We start from the raw sequence: 23343 nt of genomic DNA, 5'->3' as shown, positions 1-23343 counted from the left end.
TGTAGGTAATCAGTCCTATAGTATTTGGGTGCACCCACAATACCTCTCAGGACTTTGTTCTGAAAAATTTGTATTTTATTAATGTTACTCTTTGCAGAACATCCCCATAATTGAACTCCGTATGTCCGTATAGTTTTCAATATTTGCTTATATAATAGCAATTTATTATGTACTGATAATTGTGATTTTCTTCCAATTAGTCAGTACATTTTCCTATATTTTATTTCCAGTTATTTGCTTTTCTTCTTTATATGTTCCTTCCAGCGAAGTTTTGCATCGATATTCATTCCGAGATATTTTTTCCAAGTGTGTGTCCAATTATTTATATTATCCTGTTATAATGTTGTTATATAGCCTGTTATAATTTTCATGAGGCTTTTTCACTATTGTCTCCGACAGCTATAATCGCAGTATCATCAACAAATGTAGCCATCGTGACATTTTTCATTTGTGGTATATCACAAGTGTAATGTAGATAAAGCATTGGTCCCAGTACACTTCCTTGTGGTACACCTGCTTTAGCTTCTTTTATTGTAGAATAAGCTTCTTCTTGCTTGACTCTAAACATTCTGGTTGTAATGTATGATTTTAATACTTCGGTGTGTTGTTTTGGTACATTTTCTGTAGTTTATGAACAAGGCCTTCATGCCAAACCTTATAGAAAGCTTGTGCTATATCTAAGAATATAGCTGAGGATACTTTTTGACTTCGTAGGCTTTTTCAATAACATCTGTTATTCTGTGGTCCTGGTCAATTGTTGAGTGTTTGTTAATAAACCCAAACTGGTGTGTTGGTATTAGGTTTTTTCTCTCTATGATCGGTTTTATTCTTTTCAACAGGAGTTTTTCAAAAGATATTACTGGCAGCAGTGATATAGGTCTATAGGATTTTATTTCGTTTAGTGACTTCCCAGGTTTTGGGATCATTATAATTTCTGCCATCTTCCAAATGTCTGGGACATGTTTTAATCTTAATGCTGTATTGATCAAGTTGGTGAGTTTTATAATTCCCCTTTCTTGGTACTTTTTGCAGTAATTATCCTGTTATTAAATCGTAGCCTGGTGATTTCCTGGTGTTAATGTCAGTTTTAATAACTCTGGTTAACTCTTTCGGCGTGACTAATTCAATCATCGAATTTTCAGCTTCTATGTCCGGTAAATTATATTTAATATTAGCTTCGTTTGGTTTGAAAGTCTTTTCTAGATATTCAGCAAATGCTTCTGCTTTTTAGTGATTGTCAAATGCCCAATTCCCACATAGGTCTCTTATAGGTGGACTGTGTAGGCATGAGCGCTTTAGATATTTTTTGGCTTTTCAGAGTGAGTAATCCGTTTCTTTATCAGCTGTTAAATTTCTGAGATAGTCATTTGTGGTTTTGTTTTTTATTTTACTTTGAAAATTTTAAAAAAAAATGCTGTACTTTCGTGATATCAATAATTAATTAGACAAATCGTAATAATTAGTTTATACCGTTAGCATAACAAAAACGATCCTCCCTATCAGAAAAAAGAATGAAACAATATAAAATGTACACTTTAGTGTAGCTCGTGGCAAAAAGAAGGCAGAAAGCCTTATATCTAATAACCATTTTAAATAATATTTTACCAAAGTGGTCATAGTATGTGGTAAATGTATAAAGAACAAAGAAGTTAATGTTTCTTCCATAAAAAACTATTGATTTGAATATTAATAGTAACAAAAAGTACATAAAACAATTTCTCTAAGGTTTTAGATATATTTTATTTTATTAGGTTATATATTATATTTTAAATCATATTTTACCAAAGCGGTCCTAGTATGTGGTAAGTGTATAAAGAACAAAGATGTTAATGTTTCTTCCATAAAAAACTACGGATTTGAATATTAATAGTAACAAAATTTCGTAAGAAAATAGTTTAAAATGTTTAGATATATTATATTTTATTAGAACACAGCTCACTTTACAAATGATATGTGGACAATAAGTATAATATAAGTATTTCTTATGATAATTATTATATACATGACATACAAAGAATGACATGACACGCAAGCATAACTTAATTACAGTAAGCGATCTCCTCCTCTAATATCTTATATTAAATCTTACTCTATTTTACTTAATCAGATTAGGTAGTAAAATGTTTGGTCTACACTTTGTATCGATACACTAAAGCAAGAGCTTTAGCCTTTTGCTTGAGCCTTGTAAGAACAAGGTACTTAACCCACGTTATGATTTCTAAATGGGTGTCGAGCTTTTACTTCATTAAAAACATAGCGCAAAACATCACAATAACATTTTACTTTGGAACCGTTTAATAAGGTTTAAATTATATTTGTTAGCAGTAACCATAGTATAACACATTTTTTTGACAAAATTAGTTTTTCTATTCAACATAATTCCCTTCATAGCACTCGACAATAGACATCGCGACCCTCCAACTTTTCGTTACCACTTTTGTAGTATGATTTGTCCTTTACTGCGAAAATATCTTCCCAGGAAGCATTCTTTTGAGTTCTGAGAACAGAAAGTAGTCGCTGGGGGCCAGATCTGGACAATACGGTGGAGAAGGAAGCAATTCTAAGCCCAATTAATGGATTTTTGCCATCGTTTTCACTGACTTGTGACACGGTGCATTTCCTTGGTGAAGCAGAATTTTCTTTTTTTTTAAATGTTGTCGTTTTTCGACGATTTCGTCATTCGAACGGTTCAATAACGCTATGTAATAGTCCGCTGTTGATGGTCCTTCCTTTTTCAAGGTAGTCAATTAAAATTATTCCATGCGCATCCCAAACTACAGACGCCATAACCTTGCCGGTCCACTGTCGATTGGACTTCGGAATGAAATGTTTCATCTATACCTATATATGTTTCACATATCGACGCAAAAACTCGAGGTTATTATGCTTGATCATCTTCAAACACTGCTCCGAATCACCAACTCGTCTTTGTTTTTGGTTAAAAGTGAGCTCACGCGGCACCCACTTTGCACAGAGCTTTCTCATACCCAAATATTCGTGAATGGTATGATGCACACATTCAGTTGATATCTTTAGAGTGTCTGCTATTTCATTCAATGTCAATTTACGGTCCTTTAAAATCATTTTGTGGATTTTTTGAGTGTTTTCGTCGGTAAGAACCTCTTCGCAGGCGTCCACTGCGTTCACCGTTTTCGGTACTCATTTCACCACGTTTAAACTTAGCATACCAATCCTTGATGGTTGATTTTCCTGAGGCAGTATGCAATCAAGCCAAGTTTTTACTTCATCTGTATGTTTTTCCTTCAACAAGCAATATTTTATCAACACGCGAAATTCCTTTTTATTCATGTTTTTCGCAATAACAAAAGTTGCTTCACTCAAAATGCTATAATTCACAAACTAAAGATCCCACAGCTGTCAAATTCATACACGCAGCTTTTGAGGGTTTGTTCCAACTAAAAAAACATATGGATTTAATTCTAGTAGCGCCATCTATGTGTCAAGGTGGGAATTTTCAATTGACCTGTTATGTTTTCAAATATAATTTAATACTTCCACCATTTGTTAATTTCATTTTATGTTGGTCTGATGGAATTCACCCAGACCAAAGTTATTATTGTACACAAACAGTTTTTACTTATATATCCCTATATCCTTCGACCTACTGTCATTTTAGTAGTTATTTTCCATACCCTATCTCTGTAATAATAAATAAATATAACGTAATGAATAAATGTTATGGACCTATAAGTAATACTACGTGGCCATATTGTTTAACCATCTGATCTACAGCTATTTCTAAAAAATAAATTCCATAAAACACAATTAAACATTTCATTTACGTTTCATTTACCAAGTAATAATTTGAAATAGTTCACTCTTCGACATGATACCTTCAAAATTTAATTTATGTTTTGCAAGCCATTACTTCATTACAGACTTTGTCACTCCACTTATTTTTGCACCAGTTTACTATGGTATGATGCATTAACCATAATAATAACGGATAATTCCTGCAGGAAAAGTTCAATTGATTTTCATACCAGAGCAAAAAGGTGATCGCCTTTGGATTTGGATGATGCCATTAATTCGAAAAATATATATGAAGATATTGAATTAGGTTAATAGAATTTAATGTGTAATTTTCGCAGAAAAAGAGAACCATCATTTTGTCCATAATATATAATAATTCGAACAAATCAACGCTATTGCGATATCCGACTAAGCATGCTTTTAAATCAAAAAAATTAAATGTTAAACGATCCCATCCAATGAACCCAAAAGATATCGGATCGTATTTTGAAAATAGTGAAGGTTATAATTGTACATACATACGCGGATTAACGTTGTAAATCATGTCTCGCTCTTGATTTAACTCTGAAATGATGTGCTCGCTGGTGTCGGAATCGAAAGGCGAAAAGGCTCCGGGTTCGTTCGTTTCGAGTAGATCACATTAGACCTGTACCATTAATCTGATTTATAGCGCTGTTATTTTTGGAATGAAATAGCCGATAATTGATCCATGTTTAAATGCAACGTGACGTAACTTATAAGAACTTATAAAATATTATGAGAAATCGTTGTATAAAAGAAATATAAAAAATATAATTATTATAAATATAGCAAATATTATATTCACCAGACAATATACTCCTCAAATTCTAAATAATATTATATTCTGAATTTAACATTACTATACCGATAGACGTTGGCCTGTCCAAACGTCATTTTTCATACCGAGTGTTATGTAATCAAGTTTATCAACGATTTTAATTTTTGTTTGAACACACGTGCATTGGTATCATGGTGATACATTGATGTTTGACCTGGCAATAACAAAATTTTAATTTCTAGCATATCAACAGTGTATTGGTGAAATAACTAACATTGGAAAATGTTTTTATCTTGATTGATACGGATCATAGTAGCACCGATATGCATAGTAGTCCGTTTATCGCAGCGCTAAGTTTCTTCTTAATTTATGTGCCTGAACATTAAGAAGATATATAAAATATAATTAAATTACTTGTATAAAAAATGAAAATAAAAGAATGTAGATGTTTGATGTTTAAATGATATCCATCTCCATGTTTCCAAATATCAATGAATATTGTAAAGCATCGTAAGAACGATTATTGTATTGGATTACCTGCATTTCTTTATTTAATTTTAAATTATATCCATATAGTAAAATTTAAATCGATTTTAAACCAATTTATGTTAATAAAAAAATAAGAAATGAAGCACTCTGTAAATAGTTTTTATTGTAGATAATCAAATTATTTACTATATACGAGAAAAATTCTAAATAGGTCATTTATTGTTCCACATTAGGAATTCTCCTAATACTTAGGAAAGATATATTATTGCAGTTTAAAGAAAAAACTAACATTTATCTTATATAACTACTAACTTTGAATGGATTTCCAAGAAACTTTTCTGGGGGAAAAACATATATAAATGATCGTTTATAGACACAAAGAGTTATTACTAAAAATATGTTATGAAATCTAATATTTTAACTGTAATATTAAAATTTATTTTATTATATTTTGTTTATTATATTATGTTATGTTATATATTGTGTTAACTGTTTTATTTATATTTTGCAACAAAAATTGCAATTTTTTAAAAATAAATGACACACGTGAACACTCCAAAAATAAACTACCAAAATTATCTCATAACAAATATTTTTTAGTATGTGCTAGATTTAGACCATCCCAGAAGTCATCCGGTCTAACACAACCTGGTCACTCGTATAACTATTGCCGATATCATTCAAAACTCGCGACTATCCTAGCAGAAAGAGGACCGTCCATGTCTACCAAACCAAATACTTTTAAATATTTGCTTTAATAAAACCTATTATAATAAATAATGGGGGATAAAGCACAACCCCTCCCCTAACAAAAATCCTGAATCTGCGACTTCTTCATTGCTACTAAACAATAATTTCGATATGTTATTTCTAATAAGATACAATAAATATGATGGGATCTTTAAAATGATATTTAGATTATACAATTATTATTTTTTATACGAATTAACATTGATAATAGAAATATTAGAATAGTATTATTTAATTAAGAATACGGTCCATTTTACCACAACCTGATTTCACAAAACTAATTGTTTTGTTTTATCTCTGGCGTATCTGGAATAAATACATATAATATTTGAAAGAATATAAATTTGCTAAACATTTCTATAGATGTATCACGATTAAATCATAACTTAAAATAGTTTAGTTGATTATTTTATTGATTTAATTGGTTAACCCCAAATATTTTTACTTAAAATTATATTATTTGTTCGTTCTCCTGTCGATACACGTTACAGTCTTTTTATAAATTTGATTGTTAATCCGAAGTAATTGGTAATAGATCATAACTTTGATCCGTTTTAAAGTTGTAGTTCTAAAAGATAATTTATATTAAGTATTTATATTAAATATTCATAATTTAAATAAAATAATAAATAGTAGTATGTAAATAGTCATTTGGTCAATAGTTATTCAACGATTGGTGTTTTACAATTATTATTTATCATTCTTTGATATTGTCATAGTGTTCCAGTTATAATCATATGGTGTCGTTTAAATTAACAGAATCATTTTTTAACCTACTTGTATTCACTTACTATAATTCATTTTAACATTTAAATAACGTAATTTATGACATGGAAGATGAATTAAAACTGATATAAAACATAATGGATTTACCTAGATATGTTTTTATACCGCGCATAAACGGCATCTGAAAAGTTTTTTGAAGTTTCAACCCCAGTATAGGATGTAACAAACACTCCGCCTACGGTAAAATATTTTAATACTCGAAAACAGTTATCTTCTTCTCTTTTCGGCTCTGCATTAAATCAAATCTTTTTATAGAGCTGAAACAGGATAGGAAAAAGGAAGAAAAGACGGCCGTTAAACTGACAAATTACGTGATTTAACATAGCATCTCAGTACATTAAAATAGAAATGTGAAATTTTTCGATCTTCATATTATTATGCTTTTTTCGAACAACCAGGCAAATTCAATTTCAAGAGAAATTTAAGTTAGTAAACCGTAAAAAAAAGTTAAATTTATGCATGCAGATGGCGATAAATTACATCTGAAATATTTACTTATGTTTTAATTTATTTCTGGTTATGTGAAGATAATATTTTAAGCTTTAATATATTTAAATTTTACCAAATTATTTAATAAGTTCATGGAACACCATGTACTCGATTACATTTAATTTAATTCATACAAAATAATGTTTCTTACATAAGGAAAAAAATTAATTACTTTCAATATTGAAAAAGGAAGTAAACATTGTGAAAACTATCGAGGAATAACATAAGTCTCTTCTCATTTGTCGTGATAATACTTATGAAAGATTATTATGAATATTATTACTTATGCGAACGATAGACTTTAAAGACTTCATGAAGAAACAAGTCGAAAGGGTGCAAGAATAGCAAACAGAATTTAGAACGAATTGCGGTTACATAGGTAAGATTTCCGCATTTCGCCAAATTATGGAGGGACGTGTTATATATGGAAGGTGTATAATTGCAATTTTTATTGATTTTTGTTATGTGTTCACTACTTCTCTGTGCACTAATGGGTATCTGAGCATGTTCCCTTAATAATAATAAAGTTTCGAGCAAGTGTGAAATGCTTCATCTTGTTAATTTCAGGTCAGTATTCGCCTAATAAATGTCGTGTCTTTACTGTTCTTCAACATAATAGTGGATACAATTACCCGAAAATTATTAAAAAGAATCATGGTGTTCAATATAATACAACTCCTTGACCGATCTATATTGCTGTAGAGCCTTCTAGCTTTCGTTAAATATAGTTCGCATTGCAGAGCATAATGGAAAAATATGCTCTTGATCACCTGCTATTGTAAATATAAACAGAGGTGGATATATACACAAAGAAAGTGGCATCTAATGCTGAACTAACTAACCAAATCGACCAAGCTGCAGGAGTTTTGGTTTCACTGAGATGGTATATATAGAAGTAAAGAAATATTACTATCAAGACCAAAATCCGCCCCTTTGAAAATATTTCATTTCCCAATCCTTCTGAAAAAAATTTATAAAAAACTCGATTAAATCTGAGACAATCAGCATACAGAAACAAATCTGAAATTCAACATAAGTGATATAACTGAATTCTCAACATATTTCTTTAACGAAATCAGCCTTTAGGTGAAAGACACATCGAACAGTCCCCAAAGAGACATGAATCCAGATCATGCAGCAGAATTGAAAAATAGGAGAATAATAGTGTCTGAGGCCAAAACAGTTGCGACAGATCGCCAAATGTAGCGACATTTAGTGAAAACTAAGTTCTGAGGCACGTACACAAGCGCGTTGTTTGAGAAATAAGCATCTTCTAGGAGTTTTCCCATGCATCGGCTTTTGATTGATGATTATGATATTGATTCATATTTTAATACCTGCAAGTGTTTTTTTAGATCTGTGAAAGGACCTGAAATATCAAACCCTTGTTTTGATTTAATGTTATGGTGGTAAATCCAACCTTTATCTATAGTGATAAAATGATGCACAAAAACTTTTTAACCAACTTTAAAGTCGTGTATCACTTGTTTTTTTATTCTATTGGCAACGACATTGCAAAGAAAACATGCAGTTAAAACATTGCTCAAAAATTACTGAAAAAGAATTAATAAATGGTATACAGTTTCCGAATAATGCTGGTCCGATGTTGAAATGGAATTTACATTGATGAAAAATTAATATCCCTGGTGTGAGATTTTAATGAAAAGAACGGCCCAAAACATGCACCACACAGTGACTTTTTGTCAAAGCATTGCCGCCTAGTGAACCTTTTGTGATAGATAGTCCTTTATTCAAAGATGCCGCTCATTGCTAAATATTTTTCGAGACAAATTGGGATCATCTTTCAAGAGTTCCAATCCCAACCGGCAAACTAACGGTTTTGCGCTTTTCCATCAGTCGGTTCTAGTGAAGTGAAGACCTATATATGTAGTGGCACTTTTGTTTGCGGTACCTTGACAATTATTTATAATTATTTATAAAAAAGAAAACATAGCACCACTTAACAATCCGATACTGTAATAACATTTGAAAAATTTAATATGATATGAAAAACGTACCAATAATAATTTAGCTCAGGTCATGTAAGAGGTATTTTTATCAGCTTCGCTGAAACTGGATCATGTATGGCGTTAACATTTGGCAACAACTAATGGCAACTAAAAAACCGTTTTTATAATATATAGTTCTAAAATTAATGTAGTATCATATGATTAGGTCTCAATAATTAATAGTCGTAACATATAGATAATGAATTCACGCCAATTCATTAAGCTAACGTATAAAATAACAAATAGAAGCTTAAATTAATTGAAACATCATATTTATTATCAATAATTTATTATTGGATAAAAACCGAAAACACTTTTTAACAACCCTTTCTCAATATAACCAGTAATAGTTTCGACTTTATTGAAAATTATCGACGTGATAAAGGATACTGAGTTATATATAGTACTTCTAAATGAGATATAAAATGCTACCATTTTAGTTTAGAAATGGAATGTTTAACACTGAATGCTTATATCTTTAAATGTAACACAAAAGTCTTTAAATGTACGATGCAAACATTAACTCCATAATTATAATATAGTAAAAACTGTTTATTCGCGATATATATGTTTCGTAAATATTCCACGAATATGGACTGATAATTGACATTGAATTATAGGTGATACATTCCAAACTCCAAAAATGTTACAAATCGATTTAGCTGTATTGTTAATAATTTCTCTGAAAATAATACTTCCATAAAGGGAGCAATGTCCCTAAAACGATCACAAAGCAGAAACCATCTGTTACTCTTAAACAAAAATTCATATTTTCCAAGTTAAATGCTTGTTTACTGCGAGATACATGCGATTTTCAGTACTCTTTGAAATCTCTTCTTCGCTTGAACGCAAACTCAATTTTTCATACAAGTCAATTTTAGCTAAACTTTCATTTTACAATTCAAAAGTTCTTGCATAATATTTTATTCCATTAGTTCAAAGACTTGTTCTACTCCATTCGTAACTTAAGCTTTCAAATTCAAGGGTAGCATTTGTAATCCAAGCTTTCATATTTGCACGCCCATACACTAACTTTGTTCAAGTACAAATATTTAACGATCTATAAAACTCGTAATTAGCGGCTCTATAACACAATCTTTACATACATAGGAACATATCAGTAGTATATCATCGTCTTTTGATGTGTAAAAATTAGTAGAATCTGCTCACTTTTAGATATCTTTGGTGTTGTTTGAAATAGCTTCATTTATCCTCCTTATTATTCCATTGTGTGGTTTTCTTAATTAGTCACACTATTCAGTCTATAAAATAATCATAAAACCATTTGGCAAAACTAACTCTTCCACCAAAAACTCTAAACCAAATTTCTTATCAATTTACTCGACATTGTAAACAAGATTCAGAAGAGGAGAAATTCATATTATTCAATCATCACTATTAAAACGTATGACAAATTGAAATCACACTGCATCGAGAACTGCTCTTATTAGGAAATTTTAGATACAGTAACAATAACGTCTGATATGCATTGATATTAGTCCACTTATAGTCTTTCTAAATTCTCCTATGGACCATACAATCAATAATCAAAAAGAGCTGATGCATTGACAAGAACACGGAATGAAGGACAGCAAATACAGAAACCTGACAGCACTTTTTGAAAGCACGAATAATGAAACTACGAAACTAAATAAAATTACTTCAAAGTAATATATAAGTTACTACCGGTCTAGCTTAGAAGTGTAATGTTTAATTTTGTAACTCTAAATTGTATAAATTTAAATATAATTTAGTATTCAAAATTCAACGACGCAAACATAGTCTTTATTACGCAATAACAAATAAATTTAGGGAAATTTAAAACCCCTTGAAATCTTCATCTAAATTTCATTTGTACATTCAGAAACAATATGAAATATAGCATTAATTTTTCCTATAAATATTGTTGATTTCGAGAAACAAAAGACTCCTTCACATATTTTATATTTCATATCATCTATTTCATTCTACTTTCGTCTGTTTTGATATACTGCCGATATACGAAACTCTGGAAATGCGGAAAGATTAACTCTTATTTTCCTACATGAGATATATCCTATATCTGGAGAAGCTATTCGGTCCTTTCAACGTTAAATATATATTAACGATGATTTATACCTAATTAGATTTACTTTTCTAGATAGTTTTCTTTCCTTTCGAAGACAGGAACATTATTAAAGGGCCATCATATTTCATGATAGAAATTATATTTAGAACAGTTCAGAATATTTATCTCAAGTCAACATTTTTGACTAAATAATCAAATGCGCTACATTATTAATATTAATATAATATGGTTGAAGATTATAAATAATTTTCCTTATTCCATTAAACAATTGGAAATGAAAAAGTTTATAAAATGCTTTTTTGTGAATTTTGCGAAAGCGTAATTCCATTTTTATGTTGTCATTGTCACTCAAAATCGCTTGAATTAAATTTTTAATTAATGAATGTCTCAATGTTTTGACATACTTTAGAACATCCTCCATGGCTTCGATCATCTCTGGCTTTTGTACAAAAAATAGATATAGTTGTAATTTCGTTAAACACAACAAGGTAACGCTTCTTTTCGAATGAGCCATCAAAAGTTCTACACGTCTGTGGATATAAGCTCACATGGAGTTTTTGACGTCTCTCTTGTCGTCTCTGTTGAGCTTTGATTTCACGTGATTTATCTTGGTGACTCGTTCGCTCGTAATACAATTGTAATAGATCAAATTTGTCCTCGACAACGAAACATGCATCAGCTTAAACTTCAGATACTAACGGTTTAATGGTTATGTAGGGTAAATTGATATGGCTCGGTGAATGGAGGTAAGACGAAATGAAACAGTGGTGTTTACATTATGTAACCGTTATTTATTGGCTATATAAAAAAAAATGTGAGAAATACAATTAAATAAAACGGATGGCAGCGGTGTTACCTGTTGACGAGGCTTGGGCAGTCGATGGTGGCACGTCTAAACCAAACGATAGGCGAGTACTGAATGAATGGAAATACCCTTCAATAACATCCCAGATAAACGTCTCGGGGTTGCCAGCTATTCGTTATCGGGTTCTCGTTGGCGCTGCTGGCACCCCGCCCGTTTTCAACATCTGGGATTATATTTCTGGATATTTTGTAGACCGTTATTCTACGATGTAAAATTCGACATGCCTCAAGGTCGCTACAGTTACTTTGTAGAGTCTTCCGTTTACTGCACGTGTCCCACTTAATGTTAATTAATCAGGAGTCTCTAAGGACACTGCAGCAGGTCTTAAATTCACTACTATTATTTTGATTATGTGTAGCTAGAAGAGAGAACAACATTTTTAAAATATTTAGCACAAACAGACATACTTCAATATTATTTCTTCGCGTCTCTCCTCTAATTTTGCGGAGAATCAAATTACTTTTCCTATTAGAGATTATTTTCCAGCAGCTTTAATACAAAGTGGTTAACTAAATGCTTCATATCTGACAAAATAATATGATCTATTTGTTACATGCTTCATAGCAACATTGTTAATCCACCACATTTATCACTACTGCCTTGTCCTCGTTCTTCTTTAATATTGGATTTTTACGTGGTTGTTTATCAGCAGTTGTGTATCAACTTTTAACATTGCTTAAGCCTATTTTTGTATTTAATCTTCTTGTATTAGATCATTTGTTTAAAATTATTTTCTAACATACATAGTTACTCTCTTAATAGATAGAATATTTTCAATTCGTTTCTTGTTAACAAAAGCCAGCTTGATTTGAAATTATTTTGTAGACTAGTATTAAATTAGGTAATTTAGTTTAATGTTTAGCTTTAAGTCTACTATTTAGTGCACTCCACATACCTGTCAATTTTAAAATATATATGGCTTGCATATTTTTGCATATATATATATATATATATATATATATATATATATATTAAATAATTGAACCTTGGACGATGCTGACGAAGTTTTGCTTTAGCGTCTTCCAGGCTTATTATATGCCGTCCGTTTGTCCACAATTTCTTGATACACAGCATCACTGGAGTCGTAATCACTGACTTGGCATAACTATTTTGCACTGTACACATTTGGTTGCGCTTTATGATTATTCACTTCCTCTCTTCAACGTACACCGCCAATATGCTAGGCTTCACCAACTTGCCTTTGATTATCTAAAGCTCCCTCGTGATAATCGAGCAAATTTATAATTTTATCTTCCCAAATCGACCATATATAAACTCAAAAACAAAATGAGTTTTTAGGTATTTTCAATGAAAAATACTAATTTTAATAAACTATTATGTTTAGCTTTGCACACTTTTGAATTATTAAACTAAAACGAACCAACTACAAACCAAATAATTAATTACTTATAATAATTAACACTTAATAATTACTTCATTGGACAATAAAATAACTCATCTTATTTCGAGCAGAAAGCCCCTAAAAACTAGTGACATTTTGTTCTCATCTTATCTCATGATTTATAAATGTTATTATTTCTTAGAAAGAATATGAAAAATTGTATTTTAACTTAACTTAAGTGATTATATTAACTTTCTTATCAGGTCATTAAATTAATTTTAAAGGACTTACAACAGATACTGTTTAATCATATTGGGTATATGTAGCCAAATTCATGTTGAAGCCTTCAACTTTCAATATGTTTTATTTCGTCTAAATGTGAACGAAACATTTCCTGAATGCGCCGAATTTGTATCGAGTAAATTATATTTGCAGTAAGTCTAACTTTCTTATTTCAATTTAAAGAAAAAGTTGTCTGAACAAATGCTCCGTGAAACTTATGACAATCATGCTCCATCGACTTCAATACATGGATTCTTGTATTGATGTTTTAACTCGACTCGACCATCAATTGGGATTGCTAATGGCTATAATTGATTTGAGCTAAGCACGACGCGAAAAAGGACCGGGATATGAGCAAAGACGCAACACTATTACCCTTCAGCATTACAACGCTGGATCACGTGTTGTAAAACCGATAAAAACATCTTTAGAAATACGAAAATGGGAAGTGCTTCTCCACATATCATATTCTCAACACTTTGCTTACTTGCAAACTTGCAACACTTCCTTACTTAAATGTGGTGATTTTGACACTGAAGAAAAGTAGCGTACTGGACAGTCAAAAAAAGATTAACGACGAGGATTTGAAGATATTACTCGACCATCAGTTGGGGTCGCCAACGGCTACAATTGGTTTCAGCCAAGCACGACGCGAAAGCGGACCGAGCAAAGACGCAACACTATTACCCATCAGCATTACAACGCTGGATCACGTATTGCAAAACCAATAAAAACATCTTTAGAAATACGAAAATGGGAAGTGTTTCTCCTCATATCATATTCTCAACACTTTGCTATTTCTGATTACTACTTGTTCCAACATATGAGTGTTCACCTGTCTGAGCAGCGCTACATTTCTTATGAAGATATCAGCAAATGGGTATATATTCATGGATAACCTTAAAATATACATCGTTCTTTCGAGATGGCATCCGTAAATTACCTGAAGGATGGAAAAAACCAGCGGCTATCGATGGACAATACTTTTCACAATAAAATGTGTAAACCTAATAATTTTATTTAGTACATAAATATCCAGAATATTCACAATAACATTTATTTGCAGTCGTAAAACAGAAAAAGCATTTGGTCCGTTCCGCGGGGCCAAATGGGATCTTAATTTTATATAAAAATATTTTTGTGTATCTGAAAAGATGTAATAAGTTATCAGTTGCCATTTAAACCAAACATTTTTCAGAACAGGAAATGAACACCTCTGAGACATTAATAGCAACGCCATTAATATTAATCCAACTTGCGATAACAAATTAAGCTAAAGTATTAAAAATAACAGAATTTATGTAATAACAGATCACCAAGAAAATGGGCTGTGAACTACGCAATAAGGACGGAATTGGCAATTACGTGTGCCGGTTTGCGCGGCTAGGAAGAAATGCGTTGTAATTACCATTCCCCTCTAGACCCGCGTACCCTTGTCGGTTCTGTTTTGCTTGTGGCTTTTCCGATACTCCAAATAAACGAGCCGGCCCATTTAACTTGACAAGTTCAGTTGCGGAGATGGAACGCCCTCATTAAGATGTTAACACTGATTTCAAAGTGTTTTATTTGGACATTATTGTCAACTGTATCGCATGTTGAAAGGTTGTTAGTGGTCCTTGTCTGAAAGAAAAATTCTTAACGATCAGCTTAATTAATAGATGTTCTATAATAATGTATTCCTTATTTTTTAATTCTAAAAATGTAGACCAGATATCCACAAAACATTAATTATCATTTTGTCATGTATTTAATATATGTTTATATTATTTAGAATATACAAAATATATAGGTAATATTCAATATTAAGTTATATTATTATATAGGGTATCATATTAGTTAATATGTATTGTAGTAAAGTTTATAATAATTATAACTGAATTCACATTAGCATTTATCATTGAATAAACTTTTATTTTCATGTATAACTATTACCAGTACCTAGCTAACTAGGTCTAGTTACTATATACTAGTTATATATAGCTACTATCATAATACTAAACACATAAGTGACTACAAATGTAGAGCCAAACCAACTATATTAGTTTACGTTTTTGGCATTATTGCTGTCTGTCTTGAAACTGGAAGAACTGTAATTTAAAGAAAAAATGTGAAGTGTCACAATGTGAAATGGCCATAAAGAAATCTTCAAGAAGAGAAAATATATCAGGACACTACCAGAAATGAAACATATGAAACTTTAATTTAATTAATAATTCCCTTTCCAACCTTTACCTCCGAAACGGTGTGACCGACTTAAATAAAATTTTGTGTGTTTTGTAATTTTATTTGTTAAATTTGAAATATTTTTTCAGATATTGGCTGACTTAGCCCTTTTATGTCCTTTCCCTTTCATGTCCATACTACGTTTCAATAAATTTTAACTTACTATATTTTTTGTTGTGCATTTATTAAAACAAAATGCCACGTCTTCGAGGATGAACAAGAAATATTGATCGACGTACATATAATGGAGAAATACTCCGTAACCATCCGTTAAATAGAACTTACTACGCAATAGCATTTGACATATCATGTAAGTTTAAGAGAACAGGTTGCAAACACACGTGTAAATTAAAATCGATAGCAACAAAATGACCGTCTTCGAGTTAATAGAGTGAAACAACGAGAAGGACGTCACATTCGAATATGCTTGAAAAAGTTTCACTTCCATTATTAATTATATCACAAGAACCATTGAAAACTTAAAGGATTAAGGGCAAGTGTACCATTAAATTGGTTCTGTGTTTTCAAAGCCTGATGCCGATCCAACATTGTTGAAAATACATTTTATGGGTGACGAGAAGCAATATTAAGACAGAATTATACAACCCCATCGAGCAGATGGAGATGAGAGAAATTGTGGCAATTTTGGGGACGTTGATCCAGTTTCTCAGCACCGTTTCCAATAATTAAAAAACAGCAACTGCGTTATTGTCATTATACCAGACAAAAAGCCATAAGAAAGCAACTGAGGAAGATACAACGTACCAACTGTTGATGAAGTAACAATGTTTATGGTTGGCGGCCCATTTGAACGTACAGATACAACATACAAATCATCGCTATGATATCCCTGTACGTATGTTCAAACAAAAATTTAAATCATTGATAAACTTGATTAAACATCGGTATCTAGTATGTACATATATTTTAACAACACACATATTTAATTATTTCTTATTAATCTATATCGTTTTCCCCATATTTGTATAGCATTCAACACTAAATCATCATATATAAATTTTCGTGTCTGTTACAGTCCTTCTCTGTGTATAACTCAATATTTACACAATCCGCTGCTACCTAGTCGCGAAATGTCAATCAATTCGTCTAAAGCGATAAAAAACTATAGATTAATAATAACTTCAACACCATTATACACAACAAGGTTGCCAATTATGTTGTCAAGCAATTGAATGAAACATACCTGGAATAATTGTAATACCTTGTGAATGTCATAATAATAGATTACATTAAATATAATACGTCATTTTAAAGACTTTTTAAATTAACTATTAAAATTAAATTATAAGAGGTGCTTGCATGTATTTTAACAATTTTTAAAAAGAAATTTATAGAAAAATTGTTACAATATTCTGTGTCGATAGAACGATGAAATGATGTTGCAATAATTTCATCGATCTGAGCAAGGGGTAATCTCAAGTTCTGGTGGGTGCGCTGGCTGGGGATATCTTACTAATCCGACCATATGTAAAACTTTATGGCCACGAATATTCCACTTCAGTGTGGATGTGTTTGACTCTCCTAGACTAATCCATGATTTTTTGGACTACAAATTGTCAGAGTAGACCGAATTTTCACCGCCATTTACCCAATAACCATAAAAACTTCTTCTATATTGCCTTGCAAGCAATTAAACCGCAATATTGAATCAGTTCGGAAAAGTATTTTCATTCAATTTTTCATTCCTTTTGGATCTTTTTCATAGTGCGTAAACATCTGGAACCAGTTGATTTATCAACAGCTAAGCTGTCTAAAAGTTATTTGAGTTAAGTTTTACGATCTATTATTATCGAATTATTTTAGTAATCTATGCAAAATCTATGCTTTCTTATATCAATAAGCCACACTTTAAAGCCACCACTGTTAAATCGTTGAATCTAAAACCAATAATTGGGAAATCAATGATCAGTATCGCCATAAGTTTATAAAAGTGTTTGATGGTCTTGGGTAGTAAATTTCTTTAAATCAAAGTACAAAATAATAAATCTCCAAAATATAATTTTGTGCGTTCTCTATACACTGAATGACTCAGTAATATTAAATGTAAATCTATAATTTTATAATTTTTAAAAGCGTTATATGATTTAAAATATTTTATAATTGATTAAAATAAGATTGCTGAAGCAAATCTCACATGTCGAATGTTATGATATCCGCGGTCTTTCACAGACAACAACCTTTGCTTTATATTATACAAATAACACCACATCGTTATTGAGTTATTTAATTTTTTAAATGAAACTCTTCATGAACGCAATTTTTTAACCCCAATAAGCATTATTAACCTCATCTCTTACAATATTTTAAAAAACTTGATCACCAAGGTCAAAATATTCCGACAATTAAATATATTTTTAATGATGCCTTGCGTGTTTGAATACCGTTTTCATTTTTACTTTTAATATCATTATTACATAAATAAACAAAAATTCACCGTTCGACAAATGCAGTTGTCACTATTAATTAATAACAGTATCATTCCATGAAACATTAGAATCATACTTAGCATAGTTTAAACATGATTTGTGAATATTTTCTACGATTTAAAGAAATCAGATGAAATTCATCGGTTACTTGTAGAAGATGATAAGACTGTAAGAATGAAAACTTACCACTTATTTTTACAATAATAATTCGGACTATGAATTCGGATCAACTTTTGGACCCGAGCAAATAAGACTGATTCTTAACGTTATTTGATGCCCTAATATATGCCTCAGATATTCAATCCGTGTGTCAAGATTGATTCTAGTTTCCCAGATCGCGCATGGTGATGACACATGGTGGCTTCGCTCTTTTAACGGCGGCCAGGTGGGGACGTGGCATTAACCATCATCTGTAACTTGCTTTTTGTGCTCTAATTGTGCTTCGGAGCCTATGAAAATGCAGAGGCAGGGTTGCAAGGTCAATTAATGTGTGGATGCCATATGCTCGGTAAACGTGAAAAAATCAGGACAAAGATGAGTATTTGCAGTACTTTGGCTTTTCTATAGTAAACACTGACAAGCTATGGGTACTGAATTTGCTTTGAATCGCGTGCAGAATAAAGCTATACAAGTAGACACTTTGTAAAAATGCTTACTTTTCATTTTATGTGCCAATGTTATGGAGATAACAGTAAATGTAAAAAACAAATAGCACAATATAAATCCATTGACGTATCACCACGTCGAGGATAGTTCCATGTACGGACAGTGATCCATTGCTAATTTGTCCGAATGTAAAAACTGCCTTAAGAACTTCATCTTCATCATCGGCCAACAGTTCCGACTTCATCACCGAAATATCTAGACCCAAATAATTAGCGATTGCTATTGTACCCTAATACGAACAGGTTCAGTTCAACCTCTATTCATTTATGATTTATACCTTTTAATTCATTAAATGGCCGTTAATGTTAAGAAATGGTATAATAATGAATTTATTGAATATTTCTAAAACTAGAACCAATTTTAAAAAACGGGTTACTGATTTGGACTGAGCCTCTGAATTTACTTTCTAAACAGTTGTTGGTTGCTCAGGTCCAAAACCGTATATACTTATGTTTTTAATTAACAAACTGCTGAGACTGATATCTACCCCCAATATATTTAAAAATAAAATTTTAAATATATATATGTATATTTATATATATATATATATATATATATATATATATATATATATATATATATATATATATATATATATATATATATATATATACATATAATTTTATTATATTATATCTATACATATAAAATATTGAAATAATTTTAATATTTTCTTTCCTTTGTTTCAGAGATTTAACTAGTAACAACATAACAATTTTAAATGAGACGTCTCTATCGCACTTTCTACATCTTGAAGACCTGTAAGTATTACTAATAGAATTCCTGAAATTTAGATGATAACCTTGCTAACATTTATTGATCCATGAAAAACAATATCATAGGGCACTAACCCTGACAGAGATTTATCTTGGACAGACATATTACCAGCTTTATACTCGTTCAATCACTTTACGACCCTGTCGGAGACATATTGTAAAATGGCTCATCTAAAACCCGCCGTAAAAAGTCGTTCACTATATTTTCTTTATCTAAATATATTAGACATAGTATTTCACTTCTTAATATCACGTATTAGTATCTAACCAAATTCCGCAATAATAAATTAAATGTTCTTGCAGTCAATCAAATTGTCGATCGACACAAATGGTATTCGAAAGGCGCGAATCTGATGTACACAGTGGATAAGATAGAAAATACCATTAAATCACTTTCATGTGTTCGTAACTGATTGCGAGGTGACGAAAAGCTCGTTAGCATATTTTTTACGTCTTATCTTCAGTAATTTACACCAATGTAGTAGTAATGTAGGTAATAGGTAAATTTTCTCTGGAAATAGTCCATGGTCACTCGATATATGACATCGGTAGAGACAAAAATTCAGGAAACATAGATTGTAGCGATGTTATGGCTAAGAAAGTTTATTTTTTCAAAGTGTACAAAACAGTGAAATTATATACAGTGAAATTTGATTTGCGAAAATATTCACTCGATTTTTTTATGTAATTTTGATGTCAAAGATTGGACACGTTCTGGTATAGAATCAAGTTGATGAAATTCTTGATGAAATCGACAATCTAACAAAACCTCAAAGTAATCAAGATATGTATACCAATTCAAGCTGAACATGCCATAATAGATGAAAATTGAATCACAGACAATAATCTGAACCGTAAAATAGCCTAGATAGAGAGGAGATGAGGAGCCATGAGCAGCTGAAAAAAGTGACACCGTGGATAAAGTGGAATTTGAATAGAATCATTCACCATGAGGAACATTAACTGAATATTAGACTATTGATAATTAACTGTATTAAGCACAATTAGAGATTACGTCATGCAATTCCAGAAAAACCGCATCTGAAGAATAAGGAAGGTATTGTCTTCCATCATAACAACGCTCAACCCCAGACTTATTTGATGCCTCATTAAATATTAGTAGATAGAACTTGGTTGGAACTATTTGATGCAGTCGCCGTATGTTGCAGACGTAGCATCCCCTGACTATCATTGTCGATAGAACTCTCTCAATTGAGTTAAATTACTTTCAAAAGAACTGATGGCAAAAATGAAAGAACCAATGGAAAAATAAGGGAGCATATTTGATTTGAATAAAATAATATTAACTTTGTATAAAAAAACAATTGAATTTTGTTTCCAAACGAAATGAACTCTTCCCTAGACCCAATGTTATGATTTCATAAATTGCTACCTATAACCATGGATGGATAACCATAATATATTCTTTCTGTTTTCTTCTTAATCAACATTTACTCAATAATGGATTAAACACTTTTGGACACTTTTTTTGTAACATAATATTTATTTTCCAATTGTAGCAAATATATAGATAACCTTCCTTGACGTCAATGTGGACTTTGTAATTATTTGTAAAGTTTCTCCAGGAATCGACCACGATCTTTTTCGCGCCTTATTATTGCACCTGATCCACTTTTCATTGTCCGTAATCATGCCTTGAAAAAAATGCATTTATCTGTAAAACGCTGTTTTAATGATCAATTTAAACCGTTGTTTAAAAATTTCAACGACTTTTTCAGGGATTGGACGAGTTCATCCTTATCAATTAACAATTTTGACTCCAGTGTTTGTTAAACCACGATTTGCCATAAACACTATAAAATTTGTGATGAATCTGTGCTGCATTTTCCCTTTTCTTATAAATTTATATTAATTTATATTAAGTAATCTGACTGAGAATGTTCTGTGTTTATATCTAGAATATTATATTAACTGTTAATTACTATTGTTGTATTGTGTGGTCTGTTGACTTTCAAACGCACTATATTATGAATTCATTGATTAAGTATATGACTATCTGATTTGGTATATGACTGAAGCCATCTATTAGAAAAAAAGCTATATTACTTTATTAAAAAATATTAGATATTGGCATATATTCTAACATTTTTCACATGAAAAAGGCATTTTAGGAAAAAGGAAAAAATCAGTACAATGTGTGTTAATTAAAGTATATTCTATCATTTTCTACGTTTTGTCTCTCTTCATTAGCTCCTCTGGCAACATGATGATACCGTGTAAAGATGATGTTGGTTTGACAGCAATCCAATCATCGATGAATTTTGGCACCTCTTCAATATTTCAGACCCATATACTAGCCAAACCATACTGCATCGACCTCAAAAAGTGACAACGTTATGTTCGGTGAATAAGTTAAGTGCGGCAGAATTTCCCATTCTAGCTGCAGCAATATATTTGAGTTGTGAATAACATATGGCCGAGTGTTACTCGGTATTTCTGAACGTTTTTTCAATAGTATATCGTTCAATTAATGCTTTTGATGTCGGTAAGCGTCTGCGGAAATAGTTTAATTCTATATTCCGCGCATAATTCCTCCATATGCACAGTAAAACTATATTATCATAAATATTCCAAAAACTCATAAAACCTCTTGACTTTTTACACCAGTTACAATATTCCATAAAAAAAGTCTTTATGTCCGACTAATAATGAATTCACGAAATGTAAACATCAAAATGATATTTTCAGTTAATTCATGTGGTCGCCTTTCCCATTTTTGCCATCGTGGGTAAAAGTCTAAAAGTAGTTGATTCATTAACTGTTTAGTTGTCTAAATGTTCTTTGAGAGTTTCACTTTATTGGACGAAAGGCCGTCGAACAATTAACTGCCTTCCAACTGTATAGGTTCTCCGTTCTTTGTCATGAACATCAATATCATCACTTTTAAATCCTGTAAAGTAACGCTTCTTTCAAATTATATGTAAAGGTATATGAAAAACTGAAAGACTGAAAAATATGTATTTATCAAAAAAAATCATCAAATATCGATAACGTCATCTTTATATCGTAAGGCCGCACGTTATATTTATCTGCTAGTTGATTATTTAATTAGTAATGTTGTATAGAGAAATGGATAAAATATATTAAGTTATTAGCAAAACTGCTTTCTCTATAATGTCAAAAAAACACTTATCTAATCATAATATTTATGCTTACACGTGGATAAAATAAGACGAAATAATGACAGTGTCAAGTGTCAATTTACGCGTCTAACAAGAGATTTTCTAATAAATTTATATTATCTTCTTTTCTTTCTCTGTGCCGTTCATGATCGTGTTTCGCTTGTGGCATATCAGGACGCATTTACCATATCAATATTTTTGAAAAACAAATATTTTAGGAGAAAGACTAGCACCCCCATTCAAATAACTTATTATTTTTCCAGACACGTACATCGACATCCATATTTTATGTCTATATTAAGATTCCTAGGCACATTTCAGTTTTTACCCTTCAGATATTTTTTACACTTTTGAGTGAATTTGAAAGTTTACAAATCTCCATGTAAGAATTGTTGGACTTATGTCGGAAATATCAGTATCTTTTCGATATCCTAA

At 31.1% G+C, this 23343-nt stretch overlaps 1 protein-coding gene across 2 annotated transcripts in view; it reads left to right on the top strand.

Annotated features, from left to right (window-relative positions):
* Positions 1 to 23343, top strand: part of rk (G-protein coupled receptor rickets) — a 331265-nt gene that overhangs the window by 235411 nt on the left and 72511 nt on the right. For both annotated transcript variants that reach the window (XM_076401101.1, XM_076401102.1), the window contains exon 3: positions 19679 to 19750. In XM_076401101.1, coding sequence (XP_076257216.1) covers positions 19679 to 19750 — 72 coding nt within the window. The remainder of the gene's footprint in view (positions 1 to 19678; positions 19751 to 23343) is intronic.

This window comes from Rhynchophorus ferrugineus, unplaced genomic scaffold (assembly GCF_030347505.1).
Source record: "Rhynchophorus ferrugineus isolate W39M unplaced genomic scaffold, kcgeb_rfMv2 rfM3, whole genome shotgun sequence".
NCBI lineage: Eukaryota > Metazoa > Arthropoda > Insecta > Coleoptera > Curculionidae > Rhynchophorus > Rhynchophorus ferrugineus.
This window is presented reverse-complemented; position numbering and strand designations above follow the sequence as displayed.